This window comes from Muscardinus avellanarius (assembly GCF_963383645.1).
Source record: "Muscardinus avellanarius genome assembly, chromosome: 10".
Taxonomy (NCBI): domain Eukaryota; kingdom Metazoa; phylum Chordata; class Mammalia; order Rodentia; family Gliridae; genus Muscardinus; species Muscardinus avellanarius.
Genome location: NC_137796.1, coordinates 17,353,825 through 17,372,925, shown reverse-complemented (window position 1 = coordinate 17,372,925; position 19,101 = coordinate 17,353,825). Strand labels below are relative to the sequence as shown.

At 45.5% G+C, this 19,101-nt stretch overlaps 1 protein-coding gene across 1 annotated transcript in view; it reads left to right on the top strand.

Moving 5' to 3' along the window:
• The window catches only part of TANGO6 (transport and golgi organization 6 homolog), a gene marked incomplete at its 3' end in the record, with an annotated part of 189,194 nt that overhangs the window by 5,738 nt on the left and 164,355 nt on the right, over positions 1–19,101 (top strand). Inside the window, exons 2-7 of the mRNA XM_080704242.1 lie at positions 1,243–1,883; positions 3,950–4,066; positions 5,023–5,164; positions 5,727–5,863; positions 10,400–10,562; positions 12,058–12,140. Coding sequence (XP_080560368.1) covers positions 1,243–1,883; positions 3,950–4,066; positions 5,023–5,164; positions 5,727–5,863; positions 10,400–10,562; positions 12,058–12,140 — 1,283 coding nt within the window. The remainder of the gene's footprint in view (positions 1–1,242; positions 1,884–3,949; positions 4,067–5,022; positions 5,165–5,726; positions 5,864–10,399; positions 10,563–12,057; positions 12,141–19,101) is intronic.

The following is a 19,101-nucleotide window of genomic DNA, read 5'->3' as shown; positions in this document are numbered from 1 at the left end:
AACCTGTGCAATCCTCCTGTCTTAACTTCCCAAGTGCTGGGATTTCAAGTGTGCGCCACCACGCCTGACCCCCGTATTTTTTAATTATTCTTTATTTTAAAACAGGGTCTCTGCCGGGCGTGGTGGCGCACGCCTGTAATCCCCGCGCTTGGGAGGCGGAGACAGGAGGATTGCGCAGGTTCGAAGTCAGCCGCGCTGGCTTAAGAGACCCTGTTTCCAAATAAAAATATAAAAAATAGGTCTGGGAGTGTAGCCCAGAGGTAGAAGGGCTTCCAGGAACCCCAGTACCACCAAAAAAAAAAAAAAAAAAAACAGGGTCTCACTGAGTTGCAAAGGGCCTCACTAAGTAGCAGAGGCTGGCTGTGAACCGCAGTCCTCCTTCTCAGCCTCCCAAATGCTGGGATTACAAGAGTACGCCACCATGCCCGGCTTTACTTTATTATTATTATTTTTTAATTACTGGAGCTTGAACCAAAGACATTGTACCTCCAAGCTATACCTCCAGGTTTCAGGAGTCTGACACCGTCTTACTGCATTACTGAGGGTCTCACTACGTTGCTGAGACTGGCCTCAAACATGGAATCCACCTGTCTCAGCCTCCTGAATACTGGCATTACAGGTGTGCATCACCACGTCTGACTTAGTGTTCACTCTTGGTGGTATACAGTTCTGTGAGTCTTGACAAATGCATATTGTCATTTATTCACTGTTAAAATATCATGCAGTTATTTTTTATTTATTTTTATTTTTTTATTTTTTGCGGTACTGGGGATGGAACCCAGGGGCCTTCTACCTCTGAGCTACACCCTTAGTCCTGTTTTTTTTTTTTTTTTTTTTTTTGTCCATGAACTGTGATCCTCCAGTCTCAGCCTCCTGAATGCTGGAATTACAAGTGTGCTCCACCACATCCAGCTCCCAGCCCTATTTCTTATTCTTTATTTGGCAATAGGGTCTCTCTGAGTTGCAAAGAGCCTCACTAAGTAGTAGCTGAGGCTATCTTTGAGCCTCAATCCTCCTGTTTCAGCCTCCCAAATGCTGTGATTGCAAGTGTGCACCACCACACCTGGCCATGCAGAGTTATTTTAGAAAACATAATTTCACCTCTAAAAATCCCATGTTCCACCTGTCCATCCCTCCCTTACCCCTCTAGTTGGAGTGAGGCAAGGCACTCCACACAGAGGGAAATACATTTATTTTCTCTGTATATAATCTCCCCCCCTTTTTTTTTTTTTAATTTGAAAGGATCAGGCTCAAGTTCACTACAGATCACAAAACACGACGTCTTATTAGCTACTTTAAAATCGAACCTGTGTGCCTTGGAGGACAAGCTTCTGAAGGATCCTCAGTGGCAGAAACTGAAACTCTTAAGAGATGAAATTGCTAATAAGGCAGAGTGGCCTCAAAACTCGGCGGACGTCACTTGGAGTTTCGCCTCTCAAGCCTTGTCATTGCTGTTGTGCTTGAAGGAAACCATGGTCCGCCTTGCTGCCGACTTCCGCCCACCTAAGCCCAACCCTCGGACTCCAGAGGTGGCTCCTGCCCTGAGCCCCGATACCCTGAGTGTCTCCCAGCAGAAGACCGTCCAGTCCGCGTTACAGTTTGTAGTCACCTTGGGTGTCTGCCCCTACCTCATGCCTGGTGTTGGAGTCCCCTTGAGATACAGGACCGAGTTTGGCGCCGTCGTTCAGGACGTGGTGTGCCTGGATGCCGCCCCCTGTGCAGCCCGGAGACTGTACACCAGCTGCAGGGCCCTCCTCAGCGCTGCACAGCACGCCTCTCTGGGGAGCTTGATTTTCTGCCGCCACTTTGGGGATATCGCAGCAGGTCTGTGCCAACTGGGCTTCTGCCCAACCAAGGGGAAACCACCAACACCTGTGGAAGAGGTAAAGCTGCACTGAGAGAGAACGAATCTACACACACACACACACACACACACACACGTATTGGTGGATGGCTGTTAAAAAAAAAACCCACAATTCTTAGTCCTTTGAGATGGGCTGATTGAAATATGTAGACTTCCTTTTAAGTACTGAAACATATACAGTGGGTCAGTGAATCCTTTGGGGGGCTTGGAAGTGCCCCTTGTCAGCAGAAGCTGTTAAGATACACACCAGCGAGCAGCAGTGGCTCCTGTGCGGGGTGATTCCCAGCTGCCCCAGCCAGGTCTCTCTGCCCTCGCTTCTCTTTCACTTGCCTGCATCACCCTCATCGTTGTGTCTTCTTTTCTTCTCTTTCCTGCCTGTGTTCATAATCATTTGTTTAAAAGCCACTGTCATCGAAGCAGGGGTGTAAAATCACGAGCCCTCTGGACGCCCGAGAGCGGAGCACTGTGCCCTTCCCTGTGATGTGACAGCAGTGCCTGCAGCTGGCACTTCCTTGAGAGAGGGGATCTGGATCCTTGGGTCTAACTGCTATCCCTGGGGTTGACAACGCCCAAGGGGTCTCAGGCAGGAGAGAAAAGAAAAGGAAAACACTCAGAAGGAACCAGGTAGCAGGGCAGGGCATGGAGTCGACGGAGGGGCCCTGGATGAGCGGATGGCAGGGAGCTGGACAAAGTCCCGCAGGTAGCTGCTGCTCCGAATAGCGCCAGGCCTCAGCCTGCTGGGTGTAGCAGGCAGGAACATGGCTGTGGGAGTGTAAGTAGTAATTAGCCGAGGGGACAGCACTGTTGAGGTTTAAGGGTGCCCCAAAATAGCACCCCTTTTGCTGACCTGGTTCTGAATGAATGAAAAGATCAGTTAACAGGTAAGAGAAGCCGGGTGTGGTAGCGTACACTTATAATTCCATTTGATAAGCTGAGACGGGAGGATTAGAGTTCGAGGACAGCCTCAGCTACTACTCAGGCCCTTTGCAACTCAGCGAGACCCATTTTCAAAGTAAAGAATAAAAAATAGGGCTAGGGGTGTAGCTTGGAGGTAGAATGCCCTTGGGTTCCATCACCAGTATGCAACAAAATGAAACAAAAAAGACAAACAAAAAAACAGAGAATCCAGCGTGGTGGTGCACACCTGTAATCCTGGTATTTGGGAGACTGAAATGGGAGGATTGTGGGTTCTAGGACAGCCTTAGCAACTTAGTGAGATTCTCAGCAACCCAGCAAGACCCTATTTCCAAATAAAAGATAAAAAGGGCTGGGAGTGTAGCACTGGTCTAGAGCACCACTGGGTTCAGCCTCCAGTACTTCAGAGCAAAACAAAACCAGAGTAAGAGAGATGAAAGGTCAAAATATGACTTCTAGCCGGGTGTGGTGGCGCACGGTTGTAATCTCAGCATTTGGGAGGTTGAGACCGGAGGATCGCGGTTCACGGACAGCCTCAGCTACTTAGTGAGGCCCTTTGCAACTCAGTGAGACCCTGTTTCAAAATAAAGTATAAAAAATAGGGCAGGGGGTGTAGCTCGGAGGTAGAATGCCCCTGGGTTCCATCCCCAGATCCGGAAAAGAAAAAAAAAAAAAGTGACTTCTATTGCTTGTGAAGTCTTAAGTTGGAGGAGATAGTCTACAGTTGGAGACAAACCTCGTAACAGTACGCTTGACATCAGACACTTATTACTCACCCCGTTCCAGGAGTGCTGGGAAACCGCCTACCTCCTGCCCCGTGCAGGGACAGGCCCCCACCCAGCAAGGCAGAGCGGAACAGTGTGTGCAGGTGCTCCCACGAGAGGGAGGAAGAACGAGCTGAACAGTGTGTACGAAAACCGGCTCGGGAGCGAGCGGATTCCACAGCCACCACCAACATCCCCCGGGCGCGGCCGCGGGGACGGGGAGAGGACCACGACTGATTTCTGTAGCGTAGTCTCTGTGTGGAAGAATATCAGGGGGAGATGGGAGCCTTCCTTTCTCTCCCCTCTTAAGTACCTTTGTTTGATGTTTTAAAACATTAGCTTTTATTCTCTGCCTGGCTTGTATCCCACTAAAACCAAGTTGTTGTTGTTTTTTTAATTCTTGTAGGTTTTAACTGAAGAAGAAAGAACCCTGTGCAGGGGGGCCTTGAGAGACATCTTGGATCAAGTATATCAACCATTAGCGGTCCGGGAATTACTCATCCTCCAGGGAGGACCTCCCCAGGTACTCAAGTTCTGGGGACTCTCTTGGGTGAATCCTTACTGTGTGCTATGCTCTCTTCTCCTGGAAAATCCAATAATTTTAGTTCCCTATTTAACAATCAGGCCCAAAACTTACCTCATTTTTTTAGACCATTAAACCTTTTTTTTTTTTTTTTTTTTTTTTTTTTTTTTTTTTTTTTGGCGGTACTGGGGATGGGACCCAGGGGCTTTCTACCTCTGGGCTATAATCCCAGACCTATTTTATATTTTATTTGAAAACAGGGTCTCACTAAGTTGCCGAGAGCCTCACTAAGTACCTGAGGCTGGCTTTGAACCTGTGCAATCCTCCTGTCTCAGCCTCCCAAGCACTGGGATTCCAAACATGTGCCACCACACCCAGCTTAGAGTACACTTTTAATTGTCAATATGACTCAATCCCAAACCTGACTCAATCCCAAACCAGGCATGGTGGTGCACTCTTGTAATCCCAGTACTTAGGAGGCTGAGGCAGGAGGATTATTCGTTCAGAGCCAGCCTCAGCTACTTTAGCAAGGCCCTCCGCAACCTAGTGAGATCCTGTTTCAAAATAAAAAATAGGGCTGGGAGTGTAGCTTGGAGGTAAAATGCCCCTGGGTTCAATCCCCAGTACCGCAAAAAAATATATATCTATCTATTTATGACTCAATCCCTTAAAAAAGTTAATATATCCTAGCTGGGCGTGGTGGCATACACTTGTAATCCCAGCATTCGGGAGGCTGAGACAGGAGGATCGTGATTTGTGGACAGCCTCAGCTACTTAGTGAGTCCCTTTGCAACTCAGTGAGACCCTGTTTCAAAATAAAGAATGAAAAAGGGCAGGGGGTGTAGCTTGGAGGTAGAATGCCTCTGGGTTCCATCCTCATTACTGAAAAAAAAAAATCATATATCCTACGCGTTTCATCGACATTCCTAATTCATACCTTCCCTTTTTTTTATCAGTCTTGCACAGGTGTGAAGACGCAGGTTCGGTGTCGGGCGCCGGCTTGGCTTCGGCGTCTGTGTGGGCAGCTGCTCTCCGAAAGGCTAATGAGACCCAGTGGTGTGCAGGCGGTGGTCCGGGGCATTTTGGAAGGAGCAGGTGGTAAGGAATAACATGTTTGTTACTTGGGCATCTGTTGCCTGTTGAGTCAGAATCTGAGGCGCCACTGGCCTTAGTCTTTGTCTTTAAAACCAGATTGAGGTCTGGGGGTGTAGTTCCGTGGGAGAGCACGTGCCTAGTGTGCATGAGGCCCTGAGTTCAAGCCCTGGCACTGCAGAGTTTTCCTCCCTAATTGTGCATGTATATATTTGTTGATATCTAGTCATATCTTATTTTTTCTCATATTTGTCTCACATTTGTCATTTGTGGTGTTTTTCAGTTTTGTGTGTGTGCGCGTGCACGTGTGTGTATGCGTGTGTGAATGCACGGACACAATGCATGATGCTAGGAATTAAACCAAGGGCCTTTCGAAATCCGGGAAAGCACTCTGCCACTGGGCTACATCCCCAGTGTGCCAGGCTGGCCTCAAACTAGGAGCCTCCTAAGTAGTGGGATTACAAGTGTGCACCACCATGCCCAGCAGAGAGGGACTTTGCTCCTGGAAATTGTAAGGCAGATGTGTCACGTGGTCCCGCGTGGTTTGACACGTCTCTCCCTGGGACAGCGGGGGCGGCCGGCGGGAATGACGCAGAAGCGACGGCCGCAGACTGGAGGAAGTGCGACTCCATCGCAAAGATTCTGGCCTCTTGTCCCCAGCAGGCGCTGTCACCAGAGAGTTATTACGAGCACGTCTGCCCCCAGGTAAAGCTCCTTGTTTCTTTTGACCGTTCAAGGATGATCTGCTGTTTATAGAAAGAGGGCGTGTGTGTGTGTGTGGGGGGGTACTGGGGATGAAACCCAGGGACATTCTACCTCTGAGCGATCACCCAGTCCTATTTTTTATTCTTTATTTTGAAACAGGGTCTCACTGAGTTGCAAACGGCCACACTAAGTAGCTGAGGCTGTCCGTGAACTGCAGTCCTCCTGTCTCAGCCTCCCAAATGCTGGGATTACAAGCATGCGCCACCATGCCCGGCTACAAAAAGGGCTTTTAATGGTCCTTAAGAACTGAAGTAAGAGCAATATAATATTTGAGTGTATTGTTCAGTGACAGACTTTCTCAGTGTGGGATAAAAGCTTGTGGAAGAGAACAACCTAATTGTTATTTTAAGAATCCTTCCCAGCTGGGAGTGGTGGCACACACCTGTCTGTAATCCTAGTACTTGAGAGATAGGAACAGAAGGATTGCAGGTTTGAGGATAGCCTCAGCCAATTAGTTATATTCTCAGCAACCTAATGAGACCCTTTTTTCAAACTAAAAAGGGGTGAAAGTATAACTTGGAGGCAGAATGCCTCTGGGTTTAATTCCCAGCAAAACACACACACACACACACACACACACACACACACACGTGCTTACCTACCATGCATGTGGCCCTGGGTTCAATTTCCAGGACCACAAAATAAAATGAGCAAAAGAAGCTGGATGTGATGGTGTATGCCTGTAATCCCAATGCTTGGGAGGCTACAGCAGGAGGATCGCAAGTACGAGGCCAAGCTCAGCAATTTAGCAAGACCTTCAGGAACCTATTGAGACCCTGTTTCAAAATAAAAAGAATAAAATCAGGCTGGGGGTGTAACTTTGAGGTAGAATCCCCCTGGGCTCCAACCCTAGTACTACACACACACACACACACACACACAAAGAGTTAGTGTCCTAGCTTGGAGAAGTGGCACACAACTCTAATCCTCATACTTGGAAGGCTGAGATAGGAGGATCACAGGTTCGAAGACAGCCTCAGCAACATAGAGAGACTCAGCAACCTAGTGAGACCTTGTTTCAAAACAAAAAAAAGGGCTGGAGGTGTAGCTCAGAGGTGGAACGCCCCTGTGTTCAACCCTCAGTGCCACACGCACATGAAGGCAGTGTCTTGCTTTATTGCCTACGCTGGCCCTGAGCTCCTGGGTTCATACTTTCCTCCTGCCTGTGCCTCTTGAATAGCTGGTACTAAAGCTGTATGCCACTGTTCCTGGCGTCCATTTACATTTTTGATTGATATTGTTTATGTACCTGTCTTCCCACTCCTTTTTCTTCATATCGTGTAATCTTTCTAATCTGATAGTGGTGGGAGTTTTCTTACTCAATACTCCCTATGAATTTAAATGTAATCAGTGCCTTTTGGAGTACAGTCCAAAGACCAGACAGTTGTTACCTTGATCTTCAGGGTTCTCCTGAGCAGGCATGAATGGGAACAAAATGTCACAATACAGAGATCTTATATTGAAGCCAGGTGTGGTGGCGCACGCTTGTAATCCCAGCATTTGGGAGGCTGAGACCGGAGGATGGCTGTTTGAGGACAGCCTCAGCTACTTAGTGAGGCCCTTTGCAACTCAGTGAGACCCTGTTTCAAAATAAAGAATGAAAATACAGGACTGGGGTGTAGCTCAAAGGTAGAATGCCCCTGGGTTCCATCCTCAGTACTGCAGAAAAAAAAAGAAAGAAAAAGAAAAAAAGATCTTATATTGAAACATACTGAATTTATTACTTGCAATAATGAGTAACTATTTCGTAAAGCTAGTAATTATAGTTTCTGTATTTAAGAAAATGATAAAATCAAAGCTTCAGTTGCAGGCGTGGTGAGTTCCTTTTTGACCATGCCAAAGACAGTCGCCAGGCATAAGATTCTCTTATCTTCAGAACACGCAGGAGTCATGTTCCAGCCAGTAGTAAGAAGTGTTTTCTAAGCCATGTATGGTGGCGCACACTTATGATCTCAATATTTGAGAGACAGGAGGATTACAGGTTCACAGACAGTCTCAGCAACTTTGTGAGGGCCTCTGAAACTTAGGAAAACCCTCTTTCAAACTAAAAAATAGTAAAATAGTGCTGGGGGTGTAGCCCAGCAGTAAAATGCCCCTGAGATCAGTCTACAGTACCACAAAAAAAAAAAAAAAAGAAAAGAAAAGAAAAGAAAAGAAAAAAAGAGAGGAAGAAAAAGGAAGGAAGGAAGGTTTTTTTCTAGCTTGGTGGTGCATGCTTATAATCCCAGTCCTTGAGGGGCTGAGACAGAAGGATTGCAGGTTCAAGGGCAGCCTCAGCAATTTAGCAAGACTAGCAACCTAGCAGGACTCTGTTTCAAAACAAAAAATGAAAAAGGACTGGGAGTGTATCTGGATTTTGTGTTCCTGGGCTCAATTCCTAGTACCACAAAAAATAACAAACAAATAAATAAATGAATAAAATTTTCTGCTGGTTGCCAGTACTGGGGTAACTCACTCACTACTTCTGGGGATACATGTTGAGTTTTGAGAATAAAATACTCTTTTCTGGGATAGCTTTAGATACAGCAAACTTTTCAGGTCCTGTGTATATTTATATGTCTTGAGCCAGTACTCTTATTTAACAGTATTATTTATAATAGCAAAATTTGCTATTGTATATATATAATACTGAATATATAATACTCCTATTATAAATAATACAGAATAAAGTGAATGTTTGGAAATTAGGGAATAATTTAATAAATTCTCTCAAACATCTTGAATCTATACTTTTTCTTTTGTCCCTTGTCCCCCCTGTGTGTGTGTGTGTGTGTGTGTGTGTGTGTGTGTGTTTGGTACTCGAGTTTGAACCCAGAGACATTCTATCTCTGAGATACATCCCAGTGCTATTTTTTACTTTCATTTTGTTTTTTTTTTTTTTTTTTTTTTGGTGGTACTGGGGTTCCTGGAAGCCCCTCTACCTCCGGGCTACACTCCCAGACCTACTTTTACATTTTCATTTGGAAACAGGGTCTCCTAAACCAGCGCGCGCGGCTGGCTTCGAACCTGCGCGATCCTCCTGTCTCTGCCTCCCAAGCGCGAGGATTACAAGCGTGCGCCACCACGCCCGGCTTTACTTTCATTTTGAAATAGAGTCTCTAGGTTGCTGGGAGCCTCACTCCTTGCTTCGGCTGCCCTCAAACCTGTGATCCTCCTGTTTCAGGCTCCCAGGTACTAGGATTATAGTGTGCACGACCATACCCAGTTGGGCTCTTGCTGTATTGCTTCAGCTGGCCCTGAACTCGTGGCCTTAAGTGATCCTCTTGCCTTATCCTCCCAAGTAGCTAGGACTATAGGCATGCAGTACCATGCCTGACTTGAATATAATATTTTGGGAGGAAATTACAACAAGGTGAGGTTTCAGCAACATACAAAGCTGAGTATTAAATGGGGTTGGAATTAAAAAGGGAAAAAAATATGGAAAACATACCAGAGGAAAAAATACCCTCAAGATATTTATAGTTAGAGTTAGCACTAAGACAGGAGGATTGCAGGTTCAAAGCCAGACTCAGCTACTTAGTGAGGCCCTCGGCAACTTTGTGAGACCTGTTTCAAAATAAAGGATAAAAAATAGGGCTGGGGGTATAGCTCAAAGGTAGAATGCCCCTGGGTTCCAGCCACGGTACCACAAAACAAACAAACATCTACTTTGTTCTCGTTTTCTATAGTGACCTTGTATTTTATATTTTTGATAAAATTATTTAATAAAAGCACAGCCTTTTCATCTCTCACACCTTTGTTGGTGTTTTCTTTTTTGTTTTGTGGAACTGGGGATGGAATCCAGGGGCATTCTACCTCCAAGATATACTTCTAGCCCTATTTTACATATTTATTTATTTATTTATTTATTTATTTATTTTGCAGTACTGGGGGTGGAACCCAGAGGCATTCTACTTCTGGGCGACACCCTCAGCCCTATTTTATTCTTTGAGTTGCAAAGGGCCTCACTAAGTAGTAGCTGAGGCTGTCCGCAAACCGCGGTCCTCTTGTCTCAGCCTCCCAAATGCTGGGATTACAAGCGTGCGCCACCACGCCTGACTTTATTTTTTATTTTGAAGCAGGGTTTCACTGAGTTGCTAAGAGCCTCGAGGCTGGCCATGAGCCTGCGATCCTCCTGTCTCAGCTTCCCAAATGCTGGGATTACAAGCGTGCGCCACCACATCCGGCTTTATTTTTTATTTAGAAGCAGGGTCTCACTAAGTTGCTGAGATCCTCACTAAGTAGCCAAGGCTGGCCATGAACCTGCAATCCTCCTGCCTCAGCCTCCCAAATACTAGGATTACAAGCTTGTAATCCACCAGGCCCAGCCTCTCACACCTTTAGATACTGGGTTATTAAATTTAAACAGTTTTGATGAGTTAGTGTTACTGCGGTAGTTTTGCTGTTTGATTTAAAGAAATAAATGTTTTCATTTTTTGAGTGATTGTCATGTTCCTTGCAGAGCACCAATGTTTGCTTTGTGTATTTCTCTTGTAGATTCTGGATTTATTTCATTTTCGAGATGAATTGACTGTGCGGCAATTTCAAAGAGTTGCTACCACCACCTTTATAACTCTGTCAAGGGAACGCCCAGAATTGGCAGCAAAGTATTTGCTTCAGCCAGTGCTGGTTCCTCTTCATCGATGTTTGAATACAGCAGGTAAAGGAGGAAGCCTGGCTGGGTACTCCTCCCTCTCGAGGGCTTTTTTCAGCAGTTCAGATTGAAATGATACACACCTATGGTTTTTCAATGTATTCAGTTTTGTTTTGTTTGCAGTACTGGGGATTGAAGCCAGGGGCATTCTTCCTCTGAGTTACCCTACCCCTTTTTTTTTTTTTTCTTTATTTTACTCTATTTTTGTCGTGCTGGGGATAGAATCCAAGGGTGTTCCACCTCCGAGCTAAACTAAGAAAGACTAAGAAACTTAGCAAGACCCTGTTTCAAAATAAAAAATAAAATAGAGCCAGTAACAATAACAACAGAAGATCCAAGAACACTTCGAACTATTTACATATACTTTACTAAGATTGACCAGTTAACGTTTGGTCACATCTGCTTCCTTTCTTTCTACGCACATGAGCATAGTTTCTGTGTATTATTTGAGAGTTAATGATTGACATCATGACACTTCACCCCTAAACACTTCAGCATTCATCTCCAAAGAAAGAGTCATTCTCGCTGGGCGTGGTGGGCACGCTTGTCATCCCTGCGCTTGGGAGGCGGAGACAGGAGGATCGCGCTGGTTCGGAGTCAGCCGCACTGGCTTAAGAGACCCTGTTTCCAAATAAAAAAATATATAAAAAATAGGTCTGGGAGTGTAGACCAGAGGTAAAAGGGCTTCCAGGAACCCCAGTACCACCAAAAAAGAAAAAAAAAAAAATAGAGTCATTCTCTTATATGTCCACAACACATCAGTCCTACTCAAGAAACTTAACACTGATCTAGTACTATCAACGTTTGTCTTCAAGCCGGGCGTGATGGTGCACGCTTGTAATCCCAGCATTCGGGAGGCTGAGACCGGAGAATGGCGGTTCGTGGACAACCTCAGCTACTTAGTGAGGCCCTCTGCAACTCAGTGAGACCCGGTTTCAAAATAAAGAATAAAAAATAGGGCAGGGGGTGTAGCTTGGAGTTGAATGCCCCTGGGTTCCATCCCGATCCAAAAAAAAAAAAAAAATTTGCCTTTAACTGTTTATTTATTAAAGGAAATTTTTTCTGGTCCCCCCCCCCCTCCCCCAGTACTGGGGATGGAACCCAGGGGGCATTCTTCCTCTGGAAGGATTCTTGGATCAGGAGGCTGTCCACGAACCCAGATCTTCCTGTCTCAGCCTCCCAAGTACTGGGATTACAAGCATGCGCCATCAGCTTACTTTTTATTTTGAACCAGGGTCTTACTAAATTACGTAGGGCTTCATTGATTTGTGGCTATGTACCTTCAGTCCTCCTGTCTCAGCTTCCCAAGTACTGGAATTTCAGACATATACGACCATGCTGGGCTGAAACTTTATTCTATTGGTGGCCTATTCAGTGAGGCACAGAGTGTGGAGATAAAACTATTTATGGAGAGATAGATATATATGTAACAATAAGTCTTGCCATATATATGTATATATATCTACATATGAATATATAATTTTTAAAAATTGTTTTATAGAGATTCCAGAGACTGACATTGTGCCAGGGACCATTTTGGTGACAGAAGAAGAACTTAATGGATGTATTGAAGATATATTTAAGGTTGGTGATTCAAATCAATAATATTTTCAGCTTTTATTTGTACTGAGTTTCTTAAGTGCTGTGTGTGTGTGTGTATGTGTGTGTGGTTGAACCCAGGGTCTCATGCATGCCTGGTATGCTAGGAATTTAACCCAGGGTCTCGTTTATGCCAAGTGAACATTCTACCACTGAGCTATACCCTTTGCCCTTCAAATAATTTTGCCTTTTAACAGGTATTTCAAGACTTAGAATGACTAAACTGGTTGTGGTGATGAACCTGCAGTCCCAGTATTTGGGAGGTTAATACAGAAGTATGACAGGTTCCAGGCCAGCTTCAGCAACTTAGTGAGGCCCTCTGCAACTTGGTGAGAACCTGTTTCAAAATTAAAAATAAGCTGGGCGTGGTGGTGCACGCTTGTAATCCCCGCACTTGGGAGGCAGAGACAGGAGGATCGCGCAGGTTTGAAGCCAGCTGCGCGCGCTGGCTTAGGAGACCCTGTTTCCAAATAAAAAAAAAAATGTAAAAATAGGTCTGGGAGTGTAGCCCGGAGGTAGAAGGACTTCCAGGAACCCCAGTACCACCAAAATAAATAAATAAATAAATAAATAAATAAATAAATAAATAATAAAATAAAATAGGGCTGGGGTGTAGTTCAGAGGTAGAATGTCCTGGGTCCAGCCAGGCATGGTGGCACACTATTGTGAAACCCTGTTTCAAAATAAAGAATAAAAAGCCGGGCGTGGTGACGCATGCTTGTAATCCCAGCATTCGAGAGGCTGAGACAGGAGGATTGCAGTTCGCAGCCAGCCTCAGCTACTTAGTGAGGCCCTTTGCTACTCAGTGAGACCCTGTTTCAAAATAAAGAATAAAAAATAGAGCTGGCTGGGGCTTTAGCTCGGAGATAGAATGTCCCTGGGTTCTATTCCCAGTATTAAGAAAAAAATAAAATAAAATAAAGAAAAAATAGCCGGGCGTGGCGGTGCACACTTGTAATCCCTATGCTTGGGAGGTGGAGATAGGATCACGCAGGTTCGAAGCCAGCCGCGCTGGCTTAAGAGACCCTGTTTCCAAATAAAAAAAAGTATAAAATAGGTCTGGGAGTGTAGCCCAGAGGTAGAAGGGCTTTTAGGAGCCCCAGTACCACCAAAAAAAAAAGGGGGGAGGGTGCTGGAGGTACAGTCTGAAAATAGAATGCTCTGGATTCAAATCCTAAAGAAAGAAATGGAGAGATCCGGGAACAGTAAGTCTTGCCAGGTGCAGACCAGAATTCTGGCAGACCTTTCTGAAGTGGCTGACAAGATGAAGAGCTGAGGTGGGATCCCTGTCCTAGTCCTTTGCCATTGTAGTCAACCTGGAATAAAACGGAAAAACTTCAAACAATAAAAGTCTGCCTGGTGCTAAAAAAAAAAAAATCAGAGATGCCGTTTCAAAGTAAAGAATTTAAAAAAGGGGCTGGAGGTGTAGGTTGGAGATAAAATGCCTCTGGGTTCCATCCCTAGTATTGCACAAAATACATAAATAAATAAATACATAAAAAAAAAAAAATCCTGCCATTTATCTGATTCTTGCCTTCCTTCCCCAGAGAGGAAAACTTTTCAGTGAGCAGTTTGCTGAATCTAAAACTTCCTAAAGAGGAAAGCAAACCAGTAGTTTGCTGGGGACAGTGAATTATGCAGCAAAGATTTGTACTGTCATGAAAGCAGAGGGGCGCAGAAGGGTAATTATTCTCTCTGCAAGGCTTCGGCAGCCCAGCTGCAGTTGGAAAACAGAGGGAATGTGTATATTAGAGGGAAATGGTAAACACTGGGTAAAATTTAGCAATAAAAAATGTGTTGTCTTTATTAACTTCTTGCTAATACTAAATTACAGACTACAGCTCAAAGGCAGGAAATAAGGAAAACGTCTGGGATGGGTGAATTGAGCTGCTCAGTGGGAAATAAGCGGGTGTCTAGTTTTAAAAAGACATTTGGGATCATTTCCAGCTCTGCTTCTCTTTTATTTATTGTTAACAGATGTTTGTTTGTTTGTTTGTTTGTTTGTTTATTTATTTTGCAGTACTAGGGATTGAACCGAGGGGCATTTTACCTCTGAGCTACACCCCCAGACCGATTTTTTGTTGTTGTTCTTTATTTTGAAACAGAATCTCACAAAGTTGTGGAGGGTTTCACTAAGTAGCTGAGGCTGGCCATGAACCCTGATCCTTCTGTCTCAGCTTCCTCAGTACGGAGATTACAGGTGTGTACTACCATACCTGGCTTACTTACTTACTTACTTATTTATTTGTTTATTTATTTGGGATCGAAGCTAGGGGCATTCTACCTCCACGCTACACCCTAGCCCTATTTTATTTTTATTTTAAAACGGGGTCTCAGTAGGTTGAGTCTCATTATTCACTGAGGCTGTTCTTTTTTTTTTTTTTACTATATTTTTATTAATGCATTGTAGTCAAATATCTCAATGAAATACATGACTTGTGAGGATATACAAGCACACATCATCCAATTAGCCTTTATCCAATCCCCATCCCATTCCCTCCCCCTCCCTCGATCCCATGCTTGATTTAGTGATTGACTTTGATATATTTGTTTCAGTACATCATGTGCTTTAAAGAGATTCCATTTTTCCCCTTCCCATCTCCTCTGATAGATCACCTTAATTGCTCCTCCATAGGGCCCTTTCTTCAACTAGATTTCCTCCCATTACCCATTTCCTCCTAGTTTTTGCATATTAGGGAAAGCATCTGATTTTTTATTTTCTGTGATATTTCTCTGTGGATGCCACATTGCAGGCTCCAATCCCACTCTCGAAGACCCCAGCACTGGCCTCGCTGCATGGCATGCTCCGATCCTGGCTTCGCTGGCCCCAGCACAGGCCTCGCCGCATGGCAGGCTCCAATCCTGGCCTCACCGCACTACAGGCTCTAATCCCGACCTCACTGGCCCCGAAACCGGCCTCACCTCATGGCAGGCTTTAATCCTGGCCTCTCAGGCCTTGGTACTGGCCTCACCACCCATCATTCTCCTATCCTGGCCTTGGAGGCCCCGGCAAGGGCCTCACTGCAAGGCAGGCTCGGATCCCAGCTTCAGAGGCTCTGGGAACGGCCTCACCCCATGGCAGGCTCCAATCCTAGCCTTAAAGGCCCCAGCACCAGCCTTACCTCACGGCAGGCTCCCATCCCAGCCTCGCTGGCCCTGGCACCGGCCTCGCCTCATGGCAGGCTCTGATCCTGGCCTCTAAGGCCCCAGCACCGGCCTTGCCGCATGCAGGCTCTGATCCCATCCTCGATGCCTCTGACAGCAGCCTCGCCTCATGGCCGGCTTCAATTCCGCTTTGCTGGCCCCAGCACTGGTCTCGCCACACGGCAGGCTTCGATCCTGGCCTTGGAGGCCCTAGCACTGGCCTTGCCTTACGGCAGGCTCCGATCCTGGCCTTGCTGGCCCAGGCACCAACCTCGCTGCCTGGCTGGCCCCGGCACCGGCCTCGCCATAAGGCAGGCTCCGGTCCTGGCCACTGAGGCTGTTCTTGAACATGCGATCCTCCTATCTTAGCCTCCCAAGTACTGAGATTATAAGGGTGCACCACCATGCCAGACCTCAGCCCTTTTTAGTTTTTGTTTTGAAATAGAGTCTTGCTAGGTTGCTGAAAGTTTTGTTAGGTTACTAAGAGTCTCGCTAATTTGCTAGGCTGGTCATGAACCTTCAATTCTCCTGTCTTGGGCTCCCAAATACTGGTGTTAAAGGCATATGGCACCACACTGCGAGCTTGTTTAACCTTTTGAGGACCTACCAAAAACTTTACCCTATTGGTGACAATATTTGACACTCTTACCAGCAACTCATTATGGCCAATTTTTCCGCATCCTGGCCAGGTCTAATTAGTTGGTATAAGTAGCATCTCATGGCCTTGCTTGTATCTCCCTAAGGGCTGTCAGTATTGAGCAGTTTTTCTTGCGCTCTTGTTTTCTTTGGCAAGGTGTCTATCAGGATCCTCTCTCCATTTATCCATTTATTAGTTGGTTCGCTTGTCTTTTTATCATTGGTGGGGTGGTGGACTCTGGCTTGCCGACAGCTCTCTCCAGAGATACCCTCACCAGTGTCTCTTCCCAGTCCCCACACTTGTGTTCCTTCTCTACAGCTGCTTGAGGGGGATCTGTATTTGGTCTAGAGTCTTGTTTTGGCACTGTAAGTCTGGTGTTTTGTTTTGTTTTGTTGTTCTTTTTTTTCGGGTTTGGGGATGGACCCAGGGGCATTTGAACTCTGAGCTACACCCTCTGCCCTATTTTTTATTCTTTATGTTGGAAACAGGGTCTCAATAAGTTGCGGAGGGTCTCACTAAGTAGCTAAGGCTGTCCGTGAACTGCGATCCTCCAGTCTCAACCTCCCGAATGCTGGGATTACAAGTGTGTACCACCATGCCCAGCATTTTTATTTTTATTCATTCATTCATTTATTTATTTATTTTTATTTATTTATTTATTTATTTATTTTTATTTATTTATTTATTTTTGGTGGTAGTGGGGTTCCTGGAAGCCCTTCTACCTCTAGGCTACACTCCTAGACCTATTTTATACTTTTTTTATTTGGAAACAGGGTCTCTTAAGTCAGCGCAGCTGGCTTTGAACCTGCGCGATCCTCCTGTCTCTGCCTCCCAAGTGCACCACCATGCCCGGCTGTTTGTTTTTGTTTTATTTGTTTGCAGTACTGGGGATGGAACCCAGGGACATTCTACCTCTGAGCTACACCCCCTGCCCTATTTTTTATTCTTTATTTTGAAACAGGGTCTCAGTAGGGTGCAAAGGGCCTCACTAAGTAGCTGAGGCTGTCTACAAACTGCGATTGTCCTGTTTCAGCCTTCCAAATGCTGGGATTACAAGTGTGAGCCACCACGCCCAGCTTTTCTTTTTTCTTTTTTAGTTTGAGAAAAGGTCTCAGTAAGTTGCCCAGGCTGGTCTCAAACTTGCGATCTTCCTGCCTCAGCCTCTCAAGTAGGCATGTGCCACTATGCCTGGCTGTTACCTGATTCTTAATATCACAGCTGAATTAGAAATAATAAATAGATCGAGACACGATGGTGCACACCTGTAATCCCAGTGCTTAAGAGGTTGAAACAGAAGAATCACAGGTTTGAGTATAGCATCAGCAACCTAGCAAGGCTGTCAGCAGGTTAGTGAGACCCTGTTTGAAAATAAAAAGTAAAATAGGCTGGGGTGTAGCTCAGAGATAGAATGCCCCTGCATTCAATTCTTAGTACCACCAAAAAACAAAAACAAAAGCAAATTAGCAGTAGATTCAAGTTAGATTGAACAAGGTGCGAATGCCTGTGGAGAGGACCAAGAAAAATTACCCCAAAGAGCATAATACTGTGAAAAGCAAGGTCTGCAGGGGTTGATATGCTCAGTATACCTTACTTAAAAGGCAGAGAGTACATACCAGAAATCTTCTGAAAACTCAAAATATAAACATACTGTGGTATTTAAAGGAATAAATCCTAACTCTCTGAATGAGAAAAAAACTTTTTTTTGTGTGTGTGGTACTAGGATTGAACCCAGGGTCATTCTACCTCTGAGCTACTCCCCCAGCCCTTTTCTCTCTTTCTTTCTTTCTTTCTTTCTTTCTTTCTTTCTTTCTTTCTTTCTTTCTTTCTTTCTCTCTCTCTCTCTCTCCTGGTACTGGGGTTCCTGGAAGCCCTTCTACCTCCGGGCTACACTCCCAGACCTATTTTTATATTTTTATTTGGAAACAGGGTCTTCTAAGCCAGCACACGTGGCTGGCTTTGAACCTGCGCGATCCTCCTGTCTCTGCCTCCCAAATGCTGGGATTACAAGCATGAGCCACCATGCCTGGCTCCCAGTCCTATTTTTTATTCTTTATTTTGAAACAAGGTCTCACTAAGTTATGGAGGGCCTCACTAAGGAGCTGAGGCCTGCTGCAAACCTGCCATCCTCCTGTCTCAGCCTCTTAAGAACAGAGATTACAAGTGGGCACCACCATGCCAAGCTCAACTTCTTTTGGTGTTAAGGATTGAACCCAGGGCCTCATTCATGCCAGACAAGCACTGTCCCACTGAGCCATACCTGAGTCCTCTGAATGAAAATATCATGGGAACAAGTAGGAGGAAAGGCCTTATGATGCTTTCTTTGCTTAAAGCACAGTCAAGCCACAGGGCCATGATAGCTCTGGTGGGCCAGGTGGCAAGTTCTCAGAATATAGGTTTATATACAGGTGGCGTTTGAATTGAATTGAAAGCTTGGCATAGCTCCTTGTACGTCACTTGGGTAAATAAGTCTTATTTCTGTGTTATCTGGGCCTTACATCTGGTAAAATTATCTAAGCCGAAAAAGGAATATGCAAATGAAAATAACTATTAATTCCTCAGCTCCCTGTTCTTTTTCCTGACCTTGAGTGTCTGAGTCCCAGGCCCTCTGGGGCTTATATTCTTTTGTCCCCCCTCTATGAGAGGAGGTAACTGGGTTTTGCTTTACCTGAGGACACTAAGAGAAGTGGAGGTTGTAGAGACCAGTTTTAGGCAGGACAAATCAGAATTGTGGTTTCGGGAGGTTTGGGTTGTTTTGTTTTATTTCAGAACTAGGGGTTGAATCCAGGGCCTCGTGCATACCCAGGTAAACATTCTATTCCCCAGCTGTGTGTTATTTTTTTATTTTGAGTCAGAGTCTCGCAAAGTTGCTCAGAGTAGCCTCTCACTTGTGGTCCTCCTGCCTCAGCCCGCTGAGAACCCAGGATCACAGGCGAGCCCCGCCGCGCCCAGCCTGCAATTCTTTTGTGCCCCTATCGTCCCGAGGACTGAACCCCAGGGTGTCTACCTCTGAGCTACACCCCCAGCCCTTTTATTTTTTTGTTTTTAAAACAGGGTCTCAGCTTGGCGCAAACTTGTAATCCCAGCTCTTGGGAGGCTGAGGCAGGAGGATTGCACAGGATCGAAGCCAGCCTCAGCTACCGAGTGAGGCTCTCAGCAACTTAGTGA